Consider the following 23,233-nt stretch of genomic DNA (forward strand, 5'->3'; position numbering starts at 1 on the left):
GAACGAAGCAAGTACACGTTATAGGATGTATCTCGTGTTGGCAGAATAAACCAAAACTGACAATATGATTAATTTAACAACTTGCTAGAAAGCAGATAATCAAAGGAATCTTGTCCCAGAAAGTCTGTGTGTGTGTGTGTGTGTATGTGTGTGTGTATGTGTGTGTGTGTGTGTATGTGTGTGTGTATGTGTGTGTGTGTATGTGTGTATGTGTGTGTATGTGTGTATGTATGTGTGCGTGTGTGTGTGATTTCTATTAATATTTGTGTTTCTTTTTCTTTTTTAAAAATCTCCCCTCTCGGTTGTATTTTAGCCTTCACGACTCCCTTAAGTGACTTTATCAGGGTTGTAACTCTCTTCTTCGCCAAACATGTCTGCCAAGACTTTAAAGCGGGGTCCCCAGTCTGTCAGGTAGTCGTAGTCCTGGTCGGCTTCTGTGGTGAGAGAGTCTATAGAGCTGAGGGACTCTGCCACGGACCCAGTCCCTTCGTAGGCATATGTGGCCAGTGAATCGTACGGTGGGGCAGTTGGGTCCACATCATTTTCCTGTAGCCTTTGATGAATGAAATCCCTTATGTCCGTGTTATCTTCCACGGGTGGTCTCTGACGAGGTAAACAGAGAGAGTCTGGTTTTATATCCCTGCGAATTTTGTTCTCCTCGATCACTTTTGGGTTTCTCAGAGCCCCGATGTCGAAAGCCTGGGTATCTTCCTCTCCACCTCCTTCATCATCGTAATGGATGACGTTGTCTCTGATGTCTTCTTTAGAGGTCATCAGAGTGTCTTTTTTCTTCTGCCTTCGCAGTGCTACATACAGTACAACTATGGCTGGAACAAGACAAAAATTGCAATTTGAGAATAGAAAGCAGATAGGTCACTTCATCTCTCCATAAAAATTAAAAATGATTAAGGGTGGCTGAGTTTCATTAATGGCCTCCAAGTATTTTAGGGTCAGGTAAAAGTGTGTGTTGCAACAAAAGAAGAAATGAAATAATAGTTATTCCACTCATATAGAAAATTGTTAGTGCTAATATAAGAAAACTTGAATATTATCATCTATAAATAAGACTATCATTCATAGCTAACTTCCCAATTGGAACATTCCTTATTTTAAATTAGAAATTTATGTTTCTTATGCGATAAGCCCAAATCTTCACTGTGACAATTATTTTTATAGGCAATAAATAAGAAAGAGAGAAGTAGAGGAAGTAGAGGAAAAGGAAAGATGGAAGGAAGGAAGGAAGGAAGGAAAGAAGGAAAGAAGGAAAACGTAAGGACCTTACTTTTGTAAATCTTACAGACTAAAGCATCGATTTCATTTCTGTGTCCTGCCATATTGAGACAGTATTTAAATCAAATGCCTAGAATTCAGGTTACTTTCTTGAAACAATATTTTAAAATTGTTAATTTTTGTACTTGTATAATTATAATCTCTCTTTATTTCTAGTTGATTTAAAGCTCTCCACTAAGTCAATGGTGTTTATTTCTTCTATGCACGAATAGGCACAGATACAAATGACGACGTCAGTGCTCAGCTTTTCTTGTCATAATAACCCCTCTCCTCCATAGTGATGTCAACAGGTGAAAGCTAATGTGTGTTTGATTTACCATAGCAGAGTCTGGAAGACACCTGTTAATAGAATTATAAAGTAGAGAAGAATGCATAATGATAAAATTTCATTTATTCTCTCCTCCTCCAAAATTAGAGATGGACCAGTTGGAAGGAGAGAGGAGATCCACGTAGAGCTTCTGTGCAGTGGGCCTTGGGGAGATGTTTAGCACCCTGCACTCCTCCCAAGGGTTTATGTTCTCCTCTCAGAACAAAGGACACTATTGTTTGTTCCTCTACTGAGTATGTGAGAGACTGCAGACCTCATGGACCAGTCCTATACATAAAATGGGTTCAGAATCACCATGGCTGAGAAAGAAACTAGCTGGATGTGTCTGAAGTCCATTTAAAAGGGATCCAAGGACCATAACTTTCTGTGCTTCCTCTCACCCCACAAAGGATATGAGAATGGCTGAGAACAAGCTAGTGGACCTAAAGGAGTGTGACATTGGTCAAGGAGGTCAAAGATTACACGGATTTTTAAGCAGACCTTATGGCTGGACAAAGAGTATCAATATACACTGCTGTATACCAAAAATTCACAATGCCTAGAATAGTGCTGGTGCTCTGTGGATGCTCAGGAAGTATTCAGATAAATGAGTGGCAGTACATGATAGGGATGACCTGAGTAGATTACTTGCTACAGTGTATGATAGCCAAAGAGGCCAAAGGAGAACATCCTGAATGAACGTACCAAGCCATGTTAGGTTGATACTGTCAACCCAAATAACAAAACAAAAAGAGTTTCTCTGAAATAAAATATATTTATTTGGAAATAGAGTATAGCAATGGGAATGTGAGTGCCATAGTAAATTATGTGTGTGTTCAGGGAGATAAAGGAAGACAAAGGTTTTTAAAGAAAAAAATGAGGAGGATACATAATTGTTTCAAACAATTATCCTTGACTACAAAGATTAATAACAAGGGCGATGCCAGTCCAACATTGGACAGGCAGTTGCTGGGCAGATGTCCCAGCAGAAGTGATTTTGTATAAGGTTGTGATGGTCTTTGTGCAGGGCCGTGATTTTTACAGTTTTTTTCATTATCAGGCATATAAGGGTGAAAACCCTCTCTCCATAGTCTTCTCTAGCTCTATTTGTCAGGGTTTTCTTAACATCAGTGACTCCATTTTGATTCTGACAACTTTCACAATATAGAAATACTCCAGGACTCAGCTACAAGTGAAGAGAGGCGTATGAGGTAGAAAAAATTCATTTGATGTTAAACACCTAGATGATCTCATTACATTTCAGATGTGAAAATATTACTTGGAAGATGTCCTTAAGGTTTATATTAACACAAAGAGATGCCAGGGATAATTTATTATGAATTATAAGGAAATAAAGAATACTTAGCTCTGCACACCAAAGTTTCTCATATGGAATTCACATCTACACCATGCCAATTGGACTGGAACTTCACCTTCCATGTCAGCATGAGCTTCTGACTCAGGAAGTGCTCTCCACAAGCTACCATTTAATGCCTTACTCCGTGCCTTACATCCTACTAATTAATTTTTTTCTTTCCTAGAGATAAAGTCAGGTGTCCATATTTGTCAGATTATGTTTGGTTCATGAGTAAATATGCATATACAATTTGATTCCACAATATCCAGTTGTATATCTGTTGCCATTTGATTTTAAAGGAATGAGGTGTAATAGAAAATCTCTCTCTACTTTTGTGAATCTGGCAGTGGATTAAGAAATGGAGAAACTGAACAGAGTCGATGGAGGGAGAACCCCCTAAGAGGTTAATACTCAATCTCACAGAGATAATACAGAATACATTTACTTCAATGATTTTCCTTTGGAGTGTTTCCAGATACTTTATTCTGTTCTGTTCTAGTGGGAGTGGTTAGAATTTTGATGTAAGGAGATGCAAGAAAATGGAAGAATTACTTCTGGATGGCAGTTTAGACAGAAAAGACAAACAAATTTGAGGATTACTTTATGTTCTGTTTCTTTCTGTTCTCTCTTTTATCTTCCTTTCTTTATCAAACTGGAATTTGAGAACCATTGTTCATCAAGTATTTTTTTTAAAAGATGATATAATCTCTTATTAGACAGCAGCAATTACTAGGATGTAAAACAAATTGAGAAGTTAGGTATGACATGTCCATGAATAAAAGCTTGTTTACATGATAAATTGAGGAGAGATATAGAGGAGAGAGAGGGGAAAAAAAGAAAGAGAGACCAAGCAAGAAAAAATTAACAGTGATTAACTTTGAAACCAACCTAAGAGTATAACAATGCATAGTAGAATTGCAATCAGTGCCCCAGTGCTAAGTCCTACAGGTAGAAAAATTGCTTCCACATTACAAGACAGGATGGTGCCATCAGAGTCACATCTACAGACTCGAATAGTCATTGTGTTTGTGCTGCTCTGGACAGGGTAGCTGCTGTCTTCAATTATAACAGGGAGGAAATACAACTCTTGCTGCCTGCGGCTGTATCCATTTCTTCGGGTTTCAATTCCAGCTGTGTTGTCTACAAAACATGACATTTATGGTAACATGGTTACTATGAGCTTCACTTCAAATCTTCAAGTTGGTATCTGCTCAATAGTAAGAAGCTCTTCTTGAATCAGCAAAAATGATTCTTATTTTCTTTATTTTTTTTCACATTATGAAAACTGCCAAAATATAATCAAAATAATCATTAGAGGAAAAATAAACATTAATCTTGTCTGGTAGGAGAATTAAATTTTCTGTTCAGAAAGATTATAGAATACTTTATAAGACAGAAAGTGAATTAAATTGATCAATTTTTTTCTGACATTGCAATCTCATTAAAAAGTAATTTTGTAAATATTTTCATGCATAATAGAAAATATTAAACTATGAATATGTAAATTATTTCACATAAGAACCTATTCTTTAAACTATATTAAAACCAATTGACTATTTTAAATTAAGAATTTTTCTGTCTACATGTTGTATATGTATATATGTTTATAAACATATATAAAAAATATATATATGTTATATATGTTTGTATGTATGGGAATACTTTCAACTCTGCACATCAGCTGGAATAAGAAACACGGAAAGGAAAATAAACTTTAAAAATTGTAAACACCTTGAACTATAACAATCACTACTTTAATATAATTTCAAAAGTAACTCATTGTAATTCTGGTTAATTCAAAATCATATTTACTTGCAATAATGTGAGACAATAAAAATTACTACTTTTATATAAATGCAATTGATACTTCTATTGAAAGTGCTCTTTTGCATGCATTTGTTCTTTTATTTCTACACAAATAAGCAGAAATTTTGTTTTATTCATAACAATATTTCATTTGTGTGTCAAAGTAACCCCTAGAAATGCTTTATTTTTAGAAATGTATCAATATGTAGTTTAGTATAGCTACACATAATACTTGAGAATAAGGTAAGATAACTTTAGAAAAGTGTACAGTATGTTACAATTGTGCAAGTCTGTCACAAACATGTTTACTATTTCAATCAGATTTCATTTTTCTATTGGTAGACTTTAAATTAAATAACTGAAATTTAGGCAGGTTCTTCAGCAATAGGAAGCACCAAGATGAAAAAAAATTTTGGGATACGATTAGGGGTGAACAATTGGATATTAACTGAATCAACATTTAAATATTAAGCAATTGATGGTTGAACACTTGAGTCTGTGGAAAAGGAACAGGCTAGGAGTGAAGTTCATAATCTGAGTGAAAATGACTACTAGAAATAGAATGTCTGGTGTATCTGCACTTGGGAGGAGGTAGGGATTTGGTATTCTTAAACTCAATGTATGTGTCAAATGGAAGCCTAACCCTTTTTAAAGTGTTTATTTTCAACTTATTTATTTATTTCGAGATGGAGTTTCACTCTGTCACCCAGGCTGGAGTGCAGTGGATCAATCTCGGCTCACTGAAACCTCCGCCTCCTGGAATCCAAGCAATTCTCCTGCCTCAGCCTCCTAAGTAGCTGGGACTACAGGTGCCCGCCACCACGCCCAGCTAATTTTTGTATTTTTAGGAGAGATGGGGTTTCACCATGCTGGTCAGGCTGGTCTCAAACTTCTGACTTCAGGTGATCCGTCCACCTTGGCCTCCCAAAGTGCTAGGATTACAGGTGTGAGCCACTGCACCCAGCCCAATTTATTATTTATTGAAAATTGACCAGAACAAATTTCTTGTGATGTCCGTAGTGAGAAGAAAAAGACATACTATGTTTTATTTCCTCTCTAAATGCTTTCTTTCCACTAAAAATACCTTACAAATTTAACTCATTATAAAACAAGGAACATGGTAAATGGCACCTGAAATTTGGTGACAAGTACATGTTTAGTCCATGAGAAAGCACTCTGCTATGAGGCAGTATCATCTGGTTCCCATTAACACGATTAATCTGAAATGGATCTTTCAGCAAAGATACATTGTAGAAAATAGTCAACACTTGGGTTTGGTGAATGATGTGACTATCTACCTAGTTGCTGAAGCCTATGACCTGGAAATCTATTTTGTCTTATTACATGATATACACATATTGAATCTAGGGCATCTATCACAAAGTCTTATCAATTCTATTTCCATCCAAATGTCTCCATCCTCATGGTCAGTACCCTAATCTAAGGCTCTCACCCATTTACTGCAATGACATCAGAACTAGTTTTATCTCCCTATGATATATTTTCCATGCTACATCCAAGCTGATTTCCCTATAATGTAAATATGAATATGTTATATTCTTGCTTAAACCTTTTAAAGACTACTAACATTATTGGTTTAAGTTATCTCCTGAAATAGTTTCTCGATAGGGTCATCATATTGTCCAGTTTGTCTTATACGGACCTATTTTTTGTGTGCTGTTGTGCCATAACATTATTAATATTTCTCCCTTTTTTATAAGTGTTTCAGTTTTTATGATAAAATATGTAGTCACTCTCATTATAAATAACTTCAAGATTGGACCGCTGTTTCACTTACAGCCATTTCTCACATTGCATTTTTTATTCAGCAAACCCTACTCAACTTCCTTCAGTGATAAAATGTGGAGACTCTGATTTTCTTTACCTAATCATTGTAGCAAACTAGTCTCTTCAAAACATCCTCTGATTCAATCATCATCATCACCATCTCAATACAACTTGTTCACTTGTTCTATATGCTTTGAATTCATAAAAATTTATCTTGTTATTATCAGGTTATAAAGTCAGGTGTTTTGATGATTATTTTACAGCATATGGAAATTTAGAGGACATAAAATACCCAAGGTTACAGACCTAATAAAGTCAGAGATACCGATTGATACTCAACCTTAATATTTCTAATCAAGTGTCCTTTATATTTTTGTAATGGTTGTAATTGTAGCAGATGTAATAGCATTAGCAGTAGTAGCAGCAGTAGGAGTGCTGGCAATAGTAGTGGTAGTAGAAGATTAAGTGTACACCATGCAATACTTCACAGTCATAAAAAAGAAATGAAATCGTGTACTTTGCAGCAACATGCACTCATCTGGAAGCCATTATCCTAAGCACATTGATACAGAAGTAGAAAACGAAACACCATATATTCTCACTTATAAAAGGGCGCTAAACTTTGGGTACACAGAACACAAAGATGGCAACAACTAACACTGGGCATGCTGAAAAGGGGGAGAAAGGGAGAAGACAAAGGGTTAAAAAAAACCTGCTTATCAGGTTCCGGGTTCACTACTTCAGCAATGGGATCACTAGAAGCCCAAACCTCATCATCCTGAAATATACCCATGTAACAAACCTGCACCCGAATCTAAAATTTTGAAAACTAAAATTAAATTTTAAAAAAAGTTGTATCCCATATCATATTAAATAATAGATATAGTCCACATTTAAAGTATAATGTTTCTATTCTTTGCAGGTAGAATTATTTATCTGTAATTGTTAAGTGGCTTTTTTTTTTTTAATGACTAGAGTTTCATTTACACTAATGTGTAAAACAAATTTTACACAAATTTATTTTTAAAGAGTTTCATTCCTTCCTCTTCATTCGTCTTTAAGTAGCAAATTCTCATTATAAACTATGCAAATCATGTCTCTCTCTCCCTCTAAATAAATAGATAAAAGTTTAAGTGTAACCATGATGGCACTGGTGGTGGCTAAAATGATCTTGATGCAACATGTTTTAGGCATTTTGTTAAGGCTTTGAAAATATGATTTTATTTAATAAAAAATACTATGAGGTTGACTTGATTTAGTAAAATTGTATACATTAAGGGTGTCATTTTGGTAGTAATGGAGCAGAAATGCAAACCTATATCATTTCAAATATAACACCTGCATTCTTTAAATTTATTTTTTATTTTTTTAACCTTTATTTTAGATTTGAGGGTAACGTGAAGGTTTGTTACATAGGTAAATATGTGTCATGGGGATTTGTTGTATGTATAATTTCATCACCCAAGTATTAATCCCAGTACCCAGTAGTTATCTTTTCTGCTTCTCTCCCTCCTCCCATCCTCCCTCCTCAAGTAGACTCCAGAATTTGTTGTTTCCTTGTTCGTGTTCCCAAGTTCTTATCATTTAGCTCCCACTTATAAGTGAAAATATGCAGTATTTGATTTTCTGCTCCTGCATTAGTTTGCTAAAGATAATAGCCTCCAGCTCCATCCATGTTCCTACAAAAGACATGATCTCATTCTTTCTCATGGCTGCATAGCATTTACACACACACACACACACCACATTTTCTTCATCCAGTCTGTCGTTGATGGGCATTTAGGTTGATTCTGTCTTTGCTATTGTGAATAGTGCTACAATGAACATTTGTGTCCACATGTGTTTACAATACCTGCATTCTTAACCTGTGCTGTACTGTGTTATTCTAATAAAACAGTTTCTAAAGAGCTCCTTGTTAGTAAGTATAAGTAATGTGCATTTGGGACAAATGATATGTTTAAAACAGGGAAAACATTCAATTCTCAGAGTCTTTTATTTGCTTGACTCATTGAGAGACTGTCCACATTTACAATGGAAGCAACCTGCCTTACTAGACAGTCTATATAGATTAAATACTTAATTTACTACTAGCTATAGACTTTTGCCTTTCTCATATAAGGATTTCATATTTTCTGAAAATGAGTGCTTCAAAGAAAAGTATTGATTCCTCCCTTTGTGCCCTTTTACAAAGATACATGATAAGAGGTAAATTTTTCTGTGGTTGCACTTACTTCTGAAGTCACGAACTGTAAAATTTGGTTTGATAGCAGCCTCAGGTGATAATCTAAAGGAGAATTGTTGCCCAGCAGGTGAAAGATCTCTGTCTGCAGCACTGACTATCTGAATTATCTGAAACAGAGTTGAGATTAAACTTGAAGTCGGTCATCAGTTTCAAAGAAGACTTTACACACCAGGCTACTAAATGTATTTAATGAAACATGCAAGTAGACAGAAATGACACTTTTGGAGTCAATAACAGTAGGTCAATTATTTACACATAATTCTTATAAAGAAATTTCTAACATTTACAGGGAATAACGACAGGCACAATTACAGAACATGGGCTAATTTCAAATTGATACCTGCATAACTAAAAAGGTAACCAGCATTAAAAATTCACACTAATAAGCAAAGTAAAATTAAAATGTACTTGCTTGCATTTTAAATTAGATCAAATAAATGCTTTCTAGCCTGAATATAAAAATGCTTACTGAAAACAAAATCTCTGGTTATCTAAAAGCCCTTGTGATAGCAAAATTTTAGTATGAGTTATGTTTTGTAACAATGGTTCTATTTTCATAAATAAATAAAATGATGAGAAGGAGAGATATAAAAGCAGTATATCTGCTTTCACTATGTTTTTCTTCATTCGGTAGGAATACAAATTGTGTTTTCAAAGAATTTTTAAAAGAGTAAGCACTATCGTTCCTGTTACAAAATTTTTCCTAAATTGCTCCCATACATTGTGTATCTTACAGTTAAAAGGCTGGTACTTCAATGAAATGCCCTTAAATACTCGGAGAATAAAAATAACTTCTGAGAATCAACCTGTGAAATTTACAATCCATTAAATAGACAAGCAAGTAAAAATGGCTTTGAGGCATGTATTTATTAACATATCCAATGGCTGTGCATCAGACAGAATTTCAGGAAGTGTATGTGAGAGATGACAAGGGCAGAGTGTTGGTCAGATAATCATGCTCTCAGACTACATTTGAATCTGCAAGAGGAAGGCTCTAGATTTCAGACAGTATATCCTGGTCCCAGTGTGTAAAGCATGCATTACGTGATCTTACACTGATGCTATTAAGCATGAGAATTCAGTTAAAACTCAATTTTATGACTATGATCTACGTTCCTGTTTATCTGCACACACACATGGATAGATAGATGATAGATATGTAGGTAGGTAGATGGATGGATAGATGGATGGATGGATGGATGGATGGATGGATGGATGGATGGATAGATAGATGATAGTTACGTAGGTAGGTGGGTGGATGGATGGATGGATAGATGGATGGATGGATAGATAGATAGATATCACTGGGACCTTGGATATCCAGTGCAGTATTAGTAATTTCTAATTTAACAAATTAATTGGTCCTCTTGTATGAATTTTGATTTCTTGTCTTAGTGTGAATTAGTCACACAGACTCTATTTAAGCTTTAAAATTGTCACGGAGAGACTTTCATTATTCAGCACCAAAGTCTAAATCATGGGATGTGTCTACTTAGTCAGTGAATCACCATACAGACACTATGAAACCAACTTTCCTTCATCTAAACCAATGTCTGCAGATCACTCTATTTCACTGAGAAAATTTCTATATATTATTCGGGGACTGGCTGTCAAATTTTGCCTCTAACTGTTATAAACCAGTACCATTTATTAAATTAAATGTATGACATCAAAATCTATCGAGAATATAACTCTTAGAATAAAGAAAAGTCCTTTAGAACAGCATATAGATATGAAGACTTTGTTATAGACTGGAACTCATCTGGAAGTGTCACTTGGGAGTCCCTGCCCCAAGGAAAACAGCTCCCATATAAATCTTCACTGATTTACATAGCATCATATTTCCTCCTATTCTTATTTCTTCAGAATAAATACATGAAATGTAGATGATCGATAGGCAGATAATAGATAGCAGCATAATCCATAGGAGACAGTTCCTCTGCATAGTTCTTAGGCCAGTGACAGAATGGCAGGGCTCAAAAACGGAAAATACATACATTGCTCATATATAGATTTCTTATATATTACAATATATTACAATTAATTTCTTTATATTACAATCCCTGAAAACTCAATAGACATTTCAGGGTAATGCTTTGTAGAAAAGTATGACTCAATTGGACACAAAAAGCCCCAGAAATATATTTTAGAATAACAGCCTCTAAGAGTCCAAGATATTCTTCAAAATTTTGTTCAGATATGAAAAAATAACATTGATTTCAACTAATTTCCTTTTCTCGACTCAACAAATCCTTTAATTTTTTGGACAAACATACAGCATTAAATGGAGCTCTATTCCCGAAGGCTTCCATTTGGAGCATTAGAAATGAAATTCTAATCGATCTGAAATCATTAATATCCTCAATCACCTAAAAGCTAAAGAACTGGCTTTTTTTTTTTTTATCTTTGTTTAGTGAGGCATCCTGAAAGTGGAAAATAGCTAACTTGATGAATTTTGGTGATCCTCTTCAAATTCCCAAAACAACCAAATCGGGTTATTTATTTGGGCCCAAATATTTTTGTAGCAACTAGGATTTCAGAAACTAAAGAAAACTGTAAGCTCATCCCATACAAATTGTGTATGCACTTAAGGTGATAAATTTTAGGTGCATTCTGTGCCCATCCAAAATTAAGGATGCAGATTTCTTACTTGAGAAAATATCACAAAATGAGTTATGATGTTAGAAGATTAATGAGTCCCCAAATTATCAAATGGAAGAGTAAAGCAGCACAGTCTACTAGAAGTTTCCATGGTTATGAAAATATTCTATGTCTGCAGGCACCAAAATAATATCTACTCACCACATATGGAGCACTTGAAATGTGGTTAGTATGAATGAGAATATAGTTTTTAGTTTCATGTAATTTTAATTTTATTTTAGTAGCTATACAACTAGTAGACATCACAGGTTTAGAACTGTGGGACAAAGGTTCCACTAAGTGATGTAAAGCATGGAAATTGAAAAAGATACTAAAGATTAAAGAATGACTTTTTTCAACAAAAATATTCTTCTAAATATCAAGATTTATTTCAAGAACTAAAACTTCAGTTTACTCAAGTGAATAGTTATGCTATTTAAAGTTGATCAACAACAGAATAAACCAAAGCATACCAATGCATTTTCCATTTTTTCCATTTGGAATGTAAGTTCACAATATTAGATTAAACATATTTTTGTTTCATGACATACTCTTTTAAAAATACCCATGTCTGGCCGGGCGCGGTGGCTCAAGCCTGTAATCCCAGCACTTTGGGAGGCCGAGACGGGCGGATCACGAGGTCAGGAGATCGAGACCATCCTGGCTAACACGGTGAAACCCCGTCTCTACTAAAAAATACAAAAATCTAGCCGGGCCAGGTGGCGGGCGCCTGTAGTCCCAGCTACCCCGGAGGCTGAGGCAGGAGGATGGCGTAAACCCGGGAGGCGGAGCTCGCAGTGAGCTGAGATCCGGCCACTGCACTCCAGCCTGGGCGACAGAGCGAGACTCCGTCTCAAAAAGAGAGAGAGAAAAAAAATTCCCATGTCTGATTCCCTTTATATTATTCCTTTATTCATTCATAAGACTTTAGGGGGGAAAAAAAGAAAAAACGGCAACCTACCACCACCTAACATAAAATCATTCACAATCAGTTTCATTAACTTTGTGGTCTTCTTTCCTCATAACATCTTCCCACAACTACATCTTCACAGAATAATGTTAACTTCATAAGAAAAATGAAAGTCAGACATTTAAAAATAACCCAGATGTTCTCCTCAAGGCCACTAGAGAGGGAAGCTTTGCATTTTCAGGTTAGATTAAAAGATTTGCTGTGCAACTAATACAAGCACGTGAGCAAAATAAGAAATACACTGGGAGAATGCACTCTAAAGTGACTGGCTTACTGGGTTTACAGTCACAAGTTCTTTAGAAATTTGTGAGTGGGGACTGGGCATGGTGGCTCACGCCTGTAATCCCAGCACTTTGGGAGGCAGAGGCTGGTGGATCACGAGGTCAGGAAATTGTGACCATCCTGGCCAACATGGCGAAACCCCGTCTGTACTAGAAATACAAAAAAATTAGCCGGGTGTGGTGACCGGCGCCTGTAGTCCCAGCTACTCGGGAGGCTGAGGTACAAGAATCACTTGAACTCGGGAGGCAGAGGTTGCAGTGAGCAGAGATAGCACCATTGCACTCCAGCCTGGTGCCAGACTGAGACTCTGTCAAAAAAAAAAAGAAAAAGAAAAAAAGAAAGAAAGAAATTTGCAGGTGGATCACTTGAGGTCAGGAGTTCAAGTCTAGCCTGGCTAACAAGGAGACACCTGGACATCCCATCTCTATTAAAAATACAAACAATTAGCTGGGTGTGGTGGCACATGCCTATAATCCCAGCTACTTGGGAGGCTGAAACAGGATAATTGCTTGAACACAGGAGGTGGAGGTTGCAGTGAGCCAAGACTGTGCCATTGCACTCCAGCCTGGGTGACAGAGCAAGACTTCGTATCGAGCAAAAAAAAAAAAAAAGAAAAGAAAAGAAAAGAAATTCAACAGTAGGAGAATAGAAAAACATAGCAGAATCCGCAAGTGTAGACCTTTATACAAAGAACTTTCACTAAGCAATCAGTACTTCATCCATGTAGTATCACCTCCACATCCATTCATCTGTATCATTAATTCACAAGAGTTTAATATCTTTTATGGTTTATTTTATGAAAGGTCTGATTCAGAAAAATAAATATATGTGTATACATTCATGTCTGGACTTATAACTTAAAATACATGCATATGATGGGTCTTTATACACTCAAGAAACAATATTTATAAGATACCTGTCCTGGCTTGGCATTTTCACACACGGCTGTCTCATATGGCACAGATATTTCTGGAGGAAATTCATTTACATCTAGGACATTAATCAGTATATTGACTTTGCTGGTTAATAAAGGGTTACCTGTTAAAAAACATATAAAGATAAAAGATGATTACAAAATCTGGTCAGTTATTGCTCCTACAATAAATGGTATTTAAATTAAAAAAAAAAACCCTACAATAAATGGTATTTAAATTAAAAAAAAATCAGCCTTTATACAGAATGAAAAAAATCCTTCTTCTTATAGGAAAAAGGTTTCTTTTTATCTTCTTGTAGTTGGAACCCCCCAGAATTCAATACCAAAGTAAGGCCAACTATTTAATTGATATTTTAGCATCAACTGTAGCCCTTTCTAAAAGAATGACTAAGTTATCATACCGCGGTTAGTTCACAGAACGAATCTTTACCAACAGTGATATTTTTCCTCAGATAAAAAATTGTCTATGTTGTACCCACATAATGAAAACGTTATTGTTGAATAATCTACATATTTAAATGACTCACTCAAAATGATTCCTCCTAGAAGATTCCTCCTGAAAAGAAGAATTATAACAAAAAATAATAAAGGGAAAAAAAGGCTCTTTATAAATGAAAAGTATTAAAATAAACCTAAGGAAGTAGAACTAAGAGATGGATTATGGAAAGCTATATACTTCCTTAAATTACTTGCTGGTGATAAAAAAGGAAGTAATAAACATTTTTGCAATAACTTCCTTTTTCCTACTTCCTAGTATCAAAAAGACTGTCAGTTTGACAAGATGTGTCTGCCAAAATCCCATCACAGGTTTTGGTCCCAACCTATGGATTATTATCTGGATCTCTGTCATTTACTGAATAAAACTAGAAAATAATTAAATAAACCAATAAAGCATAAAATAATGTACCTATTTGAACTTGTGCAGTACATAATTTTACCTTATGAAGTGTTACAGATGGAAAAACTGTTGCACATTGCTGAAAGACCTCTTGCCCAGAGGCAGAAAGCTAAATGAATGAGGAGTTTAGATCCAAACCCAGGATTACGAAAATGCAAACACCATGTTTATTCCATCATACCTTCTCTATTGATTGGTTTATGAGTTAAACTCTTCTGCAATGCCACCAAAGACTTATAATATTGTTTTAGATGTCTATCTAGAATACTTCAAAGAATGCATACAAAATCATTCCACATGACTGATTTTGAAAGGTATACAATATCTTGCTTAGTTAAAATTCATTTAAAAAATACATAACAAGCATTTGACACAATAGCTTTAACAGCATTCTCATATTCACATATGACACTGAAATTTATTATTTGCACCAATACCAACACAGATAACATAAATTGCTTATAAATGGTTCATTCTTACAACACCAGGTATGCTTACAAAAGGTAGATTAATAATCTTGGAGAATTTATTCAGAAAATACATATTATTTAAAAATTGATATTGGTCACAAGCTATGATCTTATTTGATAGAAACGTTTTAGCCCGTTTTTCACAAGCTATTTCACCTTTCTTTAACTCAGTTTCCTTGTATGAAACATACGGTTTTCGTAGGCCCTGCTTCACAGTGGTGTTGCATTAAATGAGATGGTATTTTACAAGGTGTTTGATAAATTTTGGTAAATATCATTACTCTTATTACCATTTATACTTTGTGGAGATGATCAAGATCTGTTTCTGTTATTGCTATTCATTATCTGCATAGTATAAAATATAAATAAAGTCAACAAGTTGGTTAAACTAGGTTTACTTTTCTAAAGAAACTGGAAATTATAAACAACAGCAATGCCTAATGCCTAATACTTTAGAATCCTTGCAATGTACAAATATTCAAAAGCACATTACAAAGATGAACTCACTTAGACTTTACAGCAACTATGATATAGGCATTATTTTTATCTCCATTGTGTATGTGAAACTCTGAAGAGATAGGGATGTAACTTCTCAAATATCATAAGTTGAAAGTGGTAAGGTTAGGTTTTGATTCCAGCTGTTCTGATTCCACAGCTCATGCTCTTAAACTCTATCATATATTGAGCTTTAGATGAAAAAATAAACCACTTTGACAATCATATAGCTACTTACAAAAAGACGACTAATTCATTTTATAAAGTTTAGTCAATGAATGTGAATAACTTAAACTACTCAACATCTGGGCAATGTAAAACTCAGTTTCTACTTTTTAGTTTACATGGTATATAATGTATGAGTCCTGCAGCTACAAGAAAAGGAAAATCTCTTTTTTACTTTTTTTCAGTATTATGGTTTTGTTTTATTAAGTTGATGTGACAATGGGATATCTTCCACAGGGGACAGGAGTTTTCCTAGAGATTTATTTTATAATATAAGAAAAGGTTATTAAAATGAATTTAGGCCTGGTTTATCTATCAGAAATTAATTCTGTTCTGCTAGTTATAAATTATTTTCTATCCTGCAAAATAAATTCTAATATCTGTTATGAGTAAATTGTCCCAAACTTATTCTTAATATTGTAATTTTTTTTTTTATTAACAGTGTTTCCCCAAAGGTACTATTGGCATTTTAGCTACGACAATGTTTTGTTCAGGGAAACTTCCCTGAGCAATAGATATTCTACAGGATATCTCAATTCCTAAAGATTAAATGTCACAAGGCATCATTGTGGCAATACAAAATAAGTGTCCAAATAGAAAATAACAAAAAACATGTTTACATTGTTGAAAATGAGGAACAAGTTCATCTGTTTAATAATATTACTCTCTCTTCTATCACATATTTTCAAAACTTTTCATAATTAAACATTAAGAATGTCACCTCATATTTTTAAGTGGCCGTTTGAGAAGCAATACCATCTCAGTTTTAGAACTACTATACTCAAATATGAATTGAAATTTTCACAAGAATGAATAATGCATAGGAGTAATACAGTATTATTTAATTTATATAGAGAGATATTGTACTAAATTATTTTGAAAAGTAATGGCCTATTTTCTTACTGACTTATCTAATCAATATTTGGGGCAGCAATGATGAAATTCATGAAATACCCATGCTTGATTCAGCATGGGTATTACACAATTATTTGAAAATAACACCATGTGGAAATTAGTTACTGTTGAATACTTACGAAGGAAATTGAATTATGAACCCAGTAAACATTAAATAATCAAAGTCTTACACAATTGAGTGTTAAGTTCCTAATAATGAAACCATTTAAATTCTAATTATTATTGTTCCACATTGCCTATATTTAATAGATAGTTACTTACTAATTTGAGGCTCATATTAGATAACAAAGAAATAATTCTATGCGTGTCCCTTATACCTTCACAATGATTTGTTAGATCTTCCTCTCTCTATCTTTCACTAATACCAGAGTCAGATCTTATAGTATTTTGAGTCCATTTGATTTAGAACCTACTTTATTATTAATATTTTAAAATACGGCTTAAACTAAGAGAAAAAAAGGAAAATAATAAATTACCAAAATCTGAGATGAATTCATTACTTCTCATTACTATAAATGAAATAAAAAATGATAAAGGAATACGTTAAATTGCTTTATGAAAGAACATAGTTAACATAGGTGAAATTGACAAATTCCAACAAAACGCAAATTACCAAAACTGACTCAAGAATAAACAGAAAATCTTAGCATAGTTAAAACAGTGAAGAAATGAACTTGTAATGAAAAATCTCCTCACCAAGTAAAGCCCATGCCCGGGAGGCTTCACTGGGGAATTCTATCACATATTTAAGGAACAAATAATATTTTCTTACCGTTTATTTCAGAAATAGAGGAGGAAGCACTTACCACCTAATCCTATGTGCCTTGATACAAAAACCAATTAGAAAAATCACAAAAGCCAAAATCACTGACTATTGTTTCTTATAAACATAAGTACAAATATTCCTTAACAAAATAGTAGCTAATTAATTCCAGCAGCAAGTTATACAGATAATACATTATGACGAATGGGTGTTTATCCTAGGGACACAAGGTTGATTTAACATCCGAGAACAATCTCCATATTAATACAAGGAAGAACAAAACGTTACAAGGCTATCTCAGTAGACTTGGAATTTGCATTTGACAAAACTCTAGTCCATTCATGATAAAAACTCTCAAGAAATAATAAGTAAAAGGCAGCTTCCTCAACCTGATAAAGTATGTCTATGAGAAACTAATATCATGGTAAAAGACTTTTTTATTCTAACACTGTGCACAGAATAAGAATATGTGCTCTTGAAATATATATACATATATCTCTAACATTGTCCTTGAGGGTTATATGCATTGAAATCAGACCCAAATATAAATTTTTAAATGGTATTCAGATGGAAAGAAAGAAAATGATTATTGCTGAAAGATGACATGACCTTGCAGATGAAAAATCCTAAGGAATCTGCAAATAAACTTACAGATATAATAAAGGAATACATCAAGTTCTTGGAATAGGAGATAAACGTAAAATGACAATTATACACTTAATATACTAGCAAAGTCCAAATTTGTTAGTCTACTAATTACCGTTCCATACTCAAAGGAAAGGAGGATAGACCTCACTTCTTGACCAAAGAAATGTCAGCTTCATTTTCAGAAGAACATGTCATATAGGATAGAGTTTTAGGTGTGACATAATTAGAATTCATAATCAAAAATCTCTTTTAGAAATGAGTTCACTGGGAACTGCCATTGCAACCTTTGATAAACCCTGGAAAATGTGAATTTTAAATATAAAAGATAATTTTGGTGTTATGTAAACTTATAGTTCTCATGCTATTCTTCTTAGTGCTACATGGTTTCATGAGGAATAAAGAGAAGCTGTTAGCATTACCCACTATTTTCTTGACATAATCTATTGAGATTCCACATAAGATTTTATCTGACAAACTGTCCTGCTCATCTACAAAGTTTGAAAACTATACATACATAGATATCTATTGATAGATGAAAAAACATTGATATAATCTTTCCTATGATTTGTGTTGGAGTCAAGACAGGAATCCAGATCTTCTCACAGTTTCTCCATGCTCTATGATAGCTATTAACTAACTCAGCAAGAAGATGGAATGCCTGAAATCTACCAATATATGTGATGATCACTTATCCTCAATGAGTCACATTCAGAACACATCTAAGCACCAGGCTTTGAGGAAGCCCACTTTACATTGAAAGGACAAGGCAGAGCTTCTTAAAATCGTACCTAGTAGATGTGTTTCCAAGAATCAAATGAGAAGTGTAATTGAAAATGTTTTGAAAATGGTAAAGTACTAATGAACACAAGGTTCTTGTTAGATTAAAATACAATGCAGTTATTTTGTTTCTTTATTTAAAAATAACATCTCTTTGAAAGAACTATAAGAGTTAAAATTCAGCCAGGCATGGTGGCTCCTGCCTGTAATCCCAGTACTTTGGGAGGCCAAGGCAAGTGGATCACCTGAGGTCAGGAGTTTGAGACCAGCCTGGCCAACATGGTGAAACCCCCTCTCTACTAAAAATACAAAACTTAGCTGGGCATGGTGATGGGCGCCTGTAAGTAATCCCCATTACTTGGGAGGCAGAAGAATCGCTTGAACCCGGGAGGTGGAGGTAGCAGTGAGCCAAGATTGTGCCATTGCACTCCAGCTTGGGCGACAAGAGCGAAAGTCCATCTCAAAAAAAAAAAAAAAAGTTAAAATTCAGCATTGTGATTTCTCAAAGAACTGGAAACAGAATTACCCTTTGACCCAGCAATCCCGTTATTGGGTGCATACCCAAAGAAATATAAATTGTTGTACCATAAGAACACATAAACGTGTATGTTCATTGCAGCACTATTTACAATAGCAAAGGCATGGAATAAACCCAAAAGCCCAGCAATGGTAGACTGGATTTTTAAAATGTGGCACATATACATAATGGAATCCTATGGGGCCATAAGAAAGAATGAGATCATGACATTTGCAGAAACCTGGGTGGATGTGGAGGCCATTATCCTAAGCAAATTAACACAGGAACAGACAACCCAATGCCACATGTTCTCACTTATAAGTGTACTTTGAGTACATATGAACGCAAAGAAGGGATAATAGACTTCAGGGCCTACTTGAGGACAGAGAGTGGTAAGAGGGTGAGGATCAAAAAACTATTACCTAGTGATAGAATAATCTGCACGTCAAACTCCCATGAAACGCAATTTACATACATAACAAATCTGCACATGTACCCTTGAACCTAAAATGAAAGTTTACCAAAAAAAGTTTAAATTCAATTGTATGACTGTGTTCTAAATTACAACTACAATAGCTTCAAGAATGGAATCTTAGCCTTTTATGCCACAAAACTGAATTATACTAGTGCAAACTCAGTAAGATAAAATAAATGAATGCTATCGGTTGATACAGGCTTTCTTTGACTTTTCTCTTTAGTTCAGTTACTTTTAAATGGCACATTAAATTACTCCATGTCTAAAATAATCTGTAGCTATCTGGGAAATCCATAAAGACAATTTATTCACCAATATACTTCTGTGACTCCATAAAGGTGGATTCAAAGATTTTCTGATGGGCAATTGGTTGAGAGTATTAAGTTATTATTTAAGGACCTGGAATCAATAAAAAGGAGTGTCTGGGTTAGGAAAAGGGGTTGTGGAGACCAAGGCTCTTATTATATAGATGAAGTCTCTAAGTAGAAGGCTTCAGAGAGAATAGATGGATAGATGGTAAATGTCTCTTATCAGACCCAAAAAGGTACTAGATTCTTAGTTAAATCTCTCCGGGATCAGGAAAAGACCTGAAAAGGAGAGAAAACTATCTACAGAATGTAAATTTTCTTCCATGAGAGATAGCACTACAGGCCCATTTCAAAATATATCCAATAAATGTATTTTGGGGTAAATTACTTTGATTCCTTTTAGGGCCTGGCTATCTGTCTTGTCATGTGATGTTACTAGAGTCAGGGTGAAATTTGTTATCTTATTGCTACAAAGAGTCTGTTTAGTCATTCATAAGATCTTTGTTTTAATGTTATTGCTGGTCAGTTGTGCCTGATTTCCAAAAGGAAGAGAGTATTGTGAGGCATGTTTGACTCTCCTTCCCATCATCACAGCCTGAGCTAGTTTTTCAGATTTACTTTGGAATCCCCTTGGTTGAGAGGAGGTGTCCATTCAGTGAGTTGTTGGGCTTAGAATTTTATTTTGGGTTTACACTGTAACCAACATAAATTTTCAAAAATACTGGTAAGATCAATTTCTGTCTTTGATTATATCTCCTCGGTGTATACATTTTTGCTTTAGGATAAAAATCAAAATATCAGTATATGCTGAGAAAAAAAATCATATTTGTCATCTGGATTTTCTTCATTATTGGGAGGCAAAGGGTATGGTGAGAGACAGAGACACAGAGACCACAGAGAGAGGAGTTACACCTCGTACTCATCCTGTTTCTTTTTTTTTTTTTTCCTATTCTGAAATCCTGTATATTCTTCTGAATATTTTATGCTTTCTTCCACTTCTAGAGCTTGATGTATGCTATTTCTGCGAATGAAATTATCTTTTTACCTTCTTCTCACTATTATTCCCGTAAGTTTTATACTTCTCAGTTTAGATGCCATGTTACTGTAGCAGATTTCCCAGGTATCTTTCTGTCTGCTCTTCTGACACCCTGCTGCTTTGCTTCTTTTCTGTGTTAACATTTTAATGCATTGAGAGGCCAAGGCTGGCAGATCACTTGAGGTCAGGAGTTTAAGACCAGCCTGGCTAGCATGGTGAAACCCGACTTTATTAAAAATAGAAAAACTATCCAGGCATGGTGGCACACACCTGTAACCCCGGCTACTCGGGAGGCTGAGGTTCAAGAATCACTTGAACCTGGGAGGCAGAGGTGGCAGGGAATAAAGATCACGTCACTGCACTCCAGCCTGGGTGATGGAGCAAGACTCTGTCTCAAAAACAACACCAACAACAAACCATTTTAGTGCAGTATTCTAATTGACAGTTCACTATGTCTGATGTCCTTTAGGCTGGAAACTCATCTGAGGAAGACATTATTTTTATTTTTTGTAAAATTTGTGTCTAGGGAATAAATAAACAAATGAGTACTAAAATGTGGTTGTTATATTCATTATAACATATATATTTATACAAAATATAAATATTTTAATATTCATTAAAATATTTTCTTGAAATATTAATACATAAAAGTTATGATATAATAATGTTGATTTACATATATTAATCATGTACATATCCATACGTTCCAGAAAGTATTATAGACCATGAGATTTAAAGATATATCAGAGATCATTTTTTTTTTTTTGTTATTTGAGATGGAGTCTCACTCTGTCACCCAGGCTGGAGTGCAGTGGCATGATCTTGGTTCACTGCAACCTCTGCCTCCCAGGTTCAAGTGACTCTCCTGCTGCAGCCTCCCTAGTAGCTGGGACTACAGTCACATGCCACCACGTCTGGCTAATTTTTGTAATTTTCGTAGAGATGGGGGTTTCACAATATTGGTCAGGCTGGTCTCAAACTCCTGACCTCAGGTGATCCACCCGCCTTGGCCTCCCAAAGTGCTGGGATTACAGGCGTGAGCCACCGCGCCTGGCCCAAATAGAGTCTTTGATACTAAGAAGTTCATATTAAGAAGTATGAACTTATAAGTATCATCATATACTATATCATATTGAATCTATTCCTATAGTAATTGATTCAATATGATATAGTATATGTCAACCAAATAACATTTCCATGTAAAAATATTTTCTAATTGTGAATTCTCTCTTGTATATGATGTTAAAAAGAATTTTATCTACCTGTCTAAATATAACTTTTATCCAAATTGCAACCTTTAGGTGAAAAGTTCATCATGTAGTTTTAATTTCCTGTGATAATGAGATACTAATTAAGAAAAATATAAGCCTGGCATTATAGTTGTATATGTGATTTTGATGGAGCAATTAGATTGATTTAAAGTATTCCTAAGCAGTTTGATTACAGTAATGTACCCATAAGCTGCTGAAAATTTAAGATAAAATATAGTCTATCACAACATAAATTTGGATTTCATTACATTTACATAACATAATAATGAGAAAAAATGGTATTTCTAAATTAAATTGATGATTATGGTGATGTTAATGATTATTATTTCCCATGTATATGATACATTACAGTGCTTTAGGAAATGATGTGAAAACTTTTTCAGTGATTCTCGCTTTGAAGTATTACTCTTTGAAGTTGTGATGGTTAATTTGAGTGTCAACCTGATTGGATTGAAGGATTCAAAGTATTGTTCCTGGGTGTGTCTGTGAGGGTGTTGCCAAAGGAGATTAACATTTGAGTCAGTGGACTGAAAGATGCTGACCCACCCTCAATTCGGGTGGGCTCCATCTAATCAATTGCCAGTGCAGTTAGGATAAAAGTGGGCAGAAGAACGTGGAAGGACTAGACAAGCTGAATCTTCTGGCCTCCATCTTTCCTCTGTGCTGGATCCTTCCTGCCGTCAAACATCAGACTCCAAGTTCTTCAGCTTATAAACTCCTGGACTTACACCATTGATTTCCTTGGGGCTCTTGGGCCTTCAGCCACAGACTGAAGGCTGCACTACTGCCTTCCCTACTTTTGAGGTGTTGAGACTTGCA

General features: G+C 34.8%; 1 protein-coding gene across 3 annotated transcripts in view; it reads right to left on the reverse strand.

The window, feature by feature from the left end:
• Positions 1-284: 284 nt before the first annotated feature.
• CDH12 (cadherin 12) overlaps positions 285-23,233 on the reverse strand; it is a 494,468-nt gene continuing 471,519 nt past the window's right edge. Inside the window, exons 9-12 of one of the 3 annotated variants that reach the window (XM_023218204.1) lie at positions 13,599-13,720; positions 8,780-8,897; positions 3,843-4,094; positions 285-827 (exon numbers count right to left, since the gene is read on the reverse strand). In XM_023218204.1, coding sequence (XP_023073972.1) covers positions 328-827; positions 3,843-4,094; positions 8,780-8,897; positions 13,599-13,720 — 992 coding nt within the window. In that variant the 3' untranslated portion in view covers positions 285-327. The remainder of the gene's footprint in view (positions 828-3,842; positions 4,095-8,779; positions 8,898-13,598; positions 13,721-23,233) is intronic. The other 2 variants (XM_023218206.1, XM_023218205.1) reach the window with 2 other exon arrangements.

The sequence above is a fragment of the Piliocolobus tephrosceles genome, chromosome 4, assembly GCF_002776525.5.
Source record: "Piliocolobus tephrosceles isolate RC106 chromosome 4, ASM277652v3, whole genome shotgun sequence".
In the NCBI taxonomy this organism is placed as follows: domain Eukaryota; kingdom Metazoa; phylum Chordata; class Mammalia; order Primates; family Cercopithecidae; genus Piliocolobus; species Piliocolobus tephrosceles.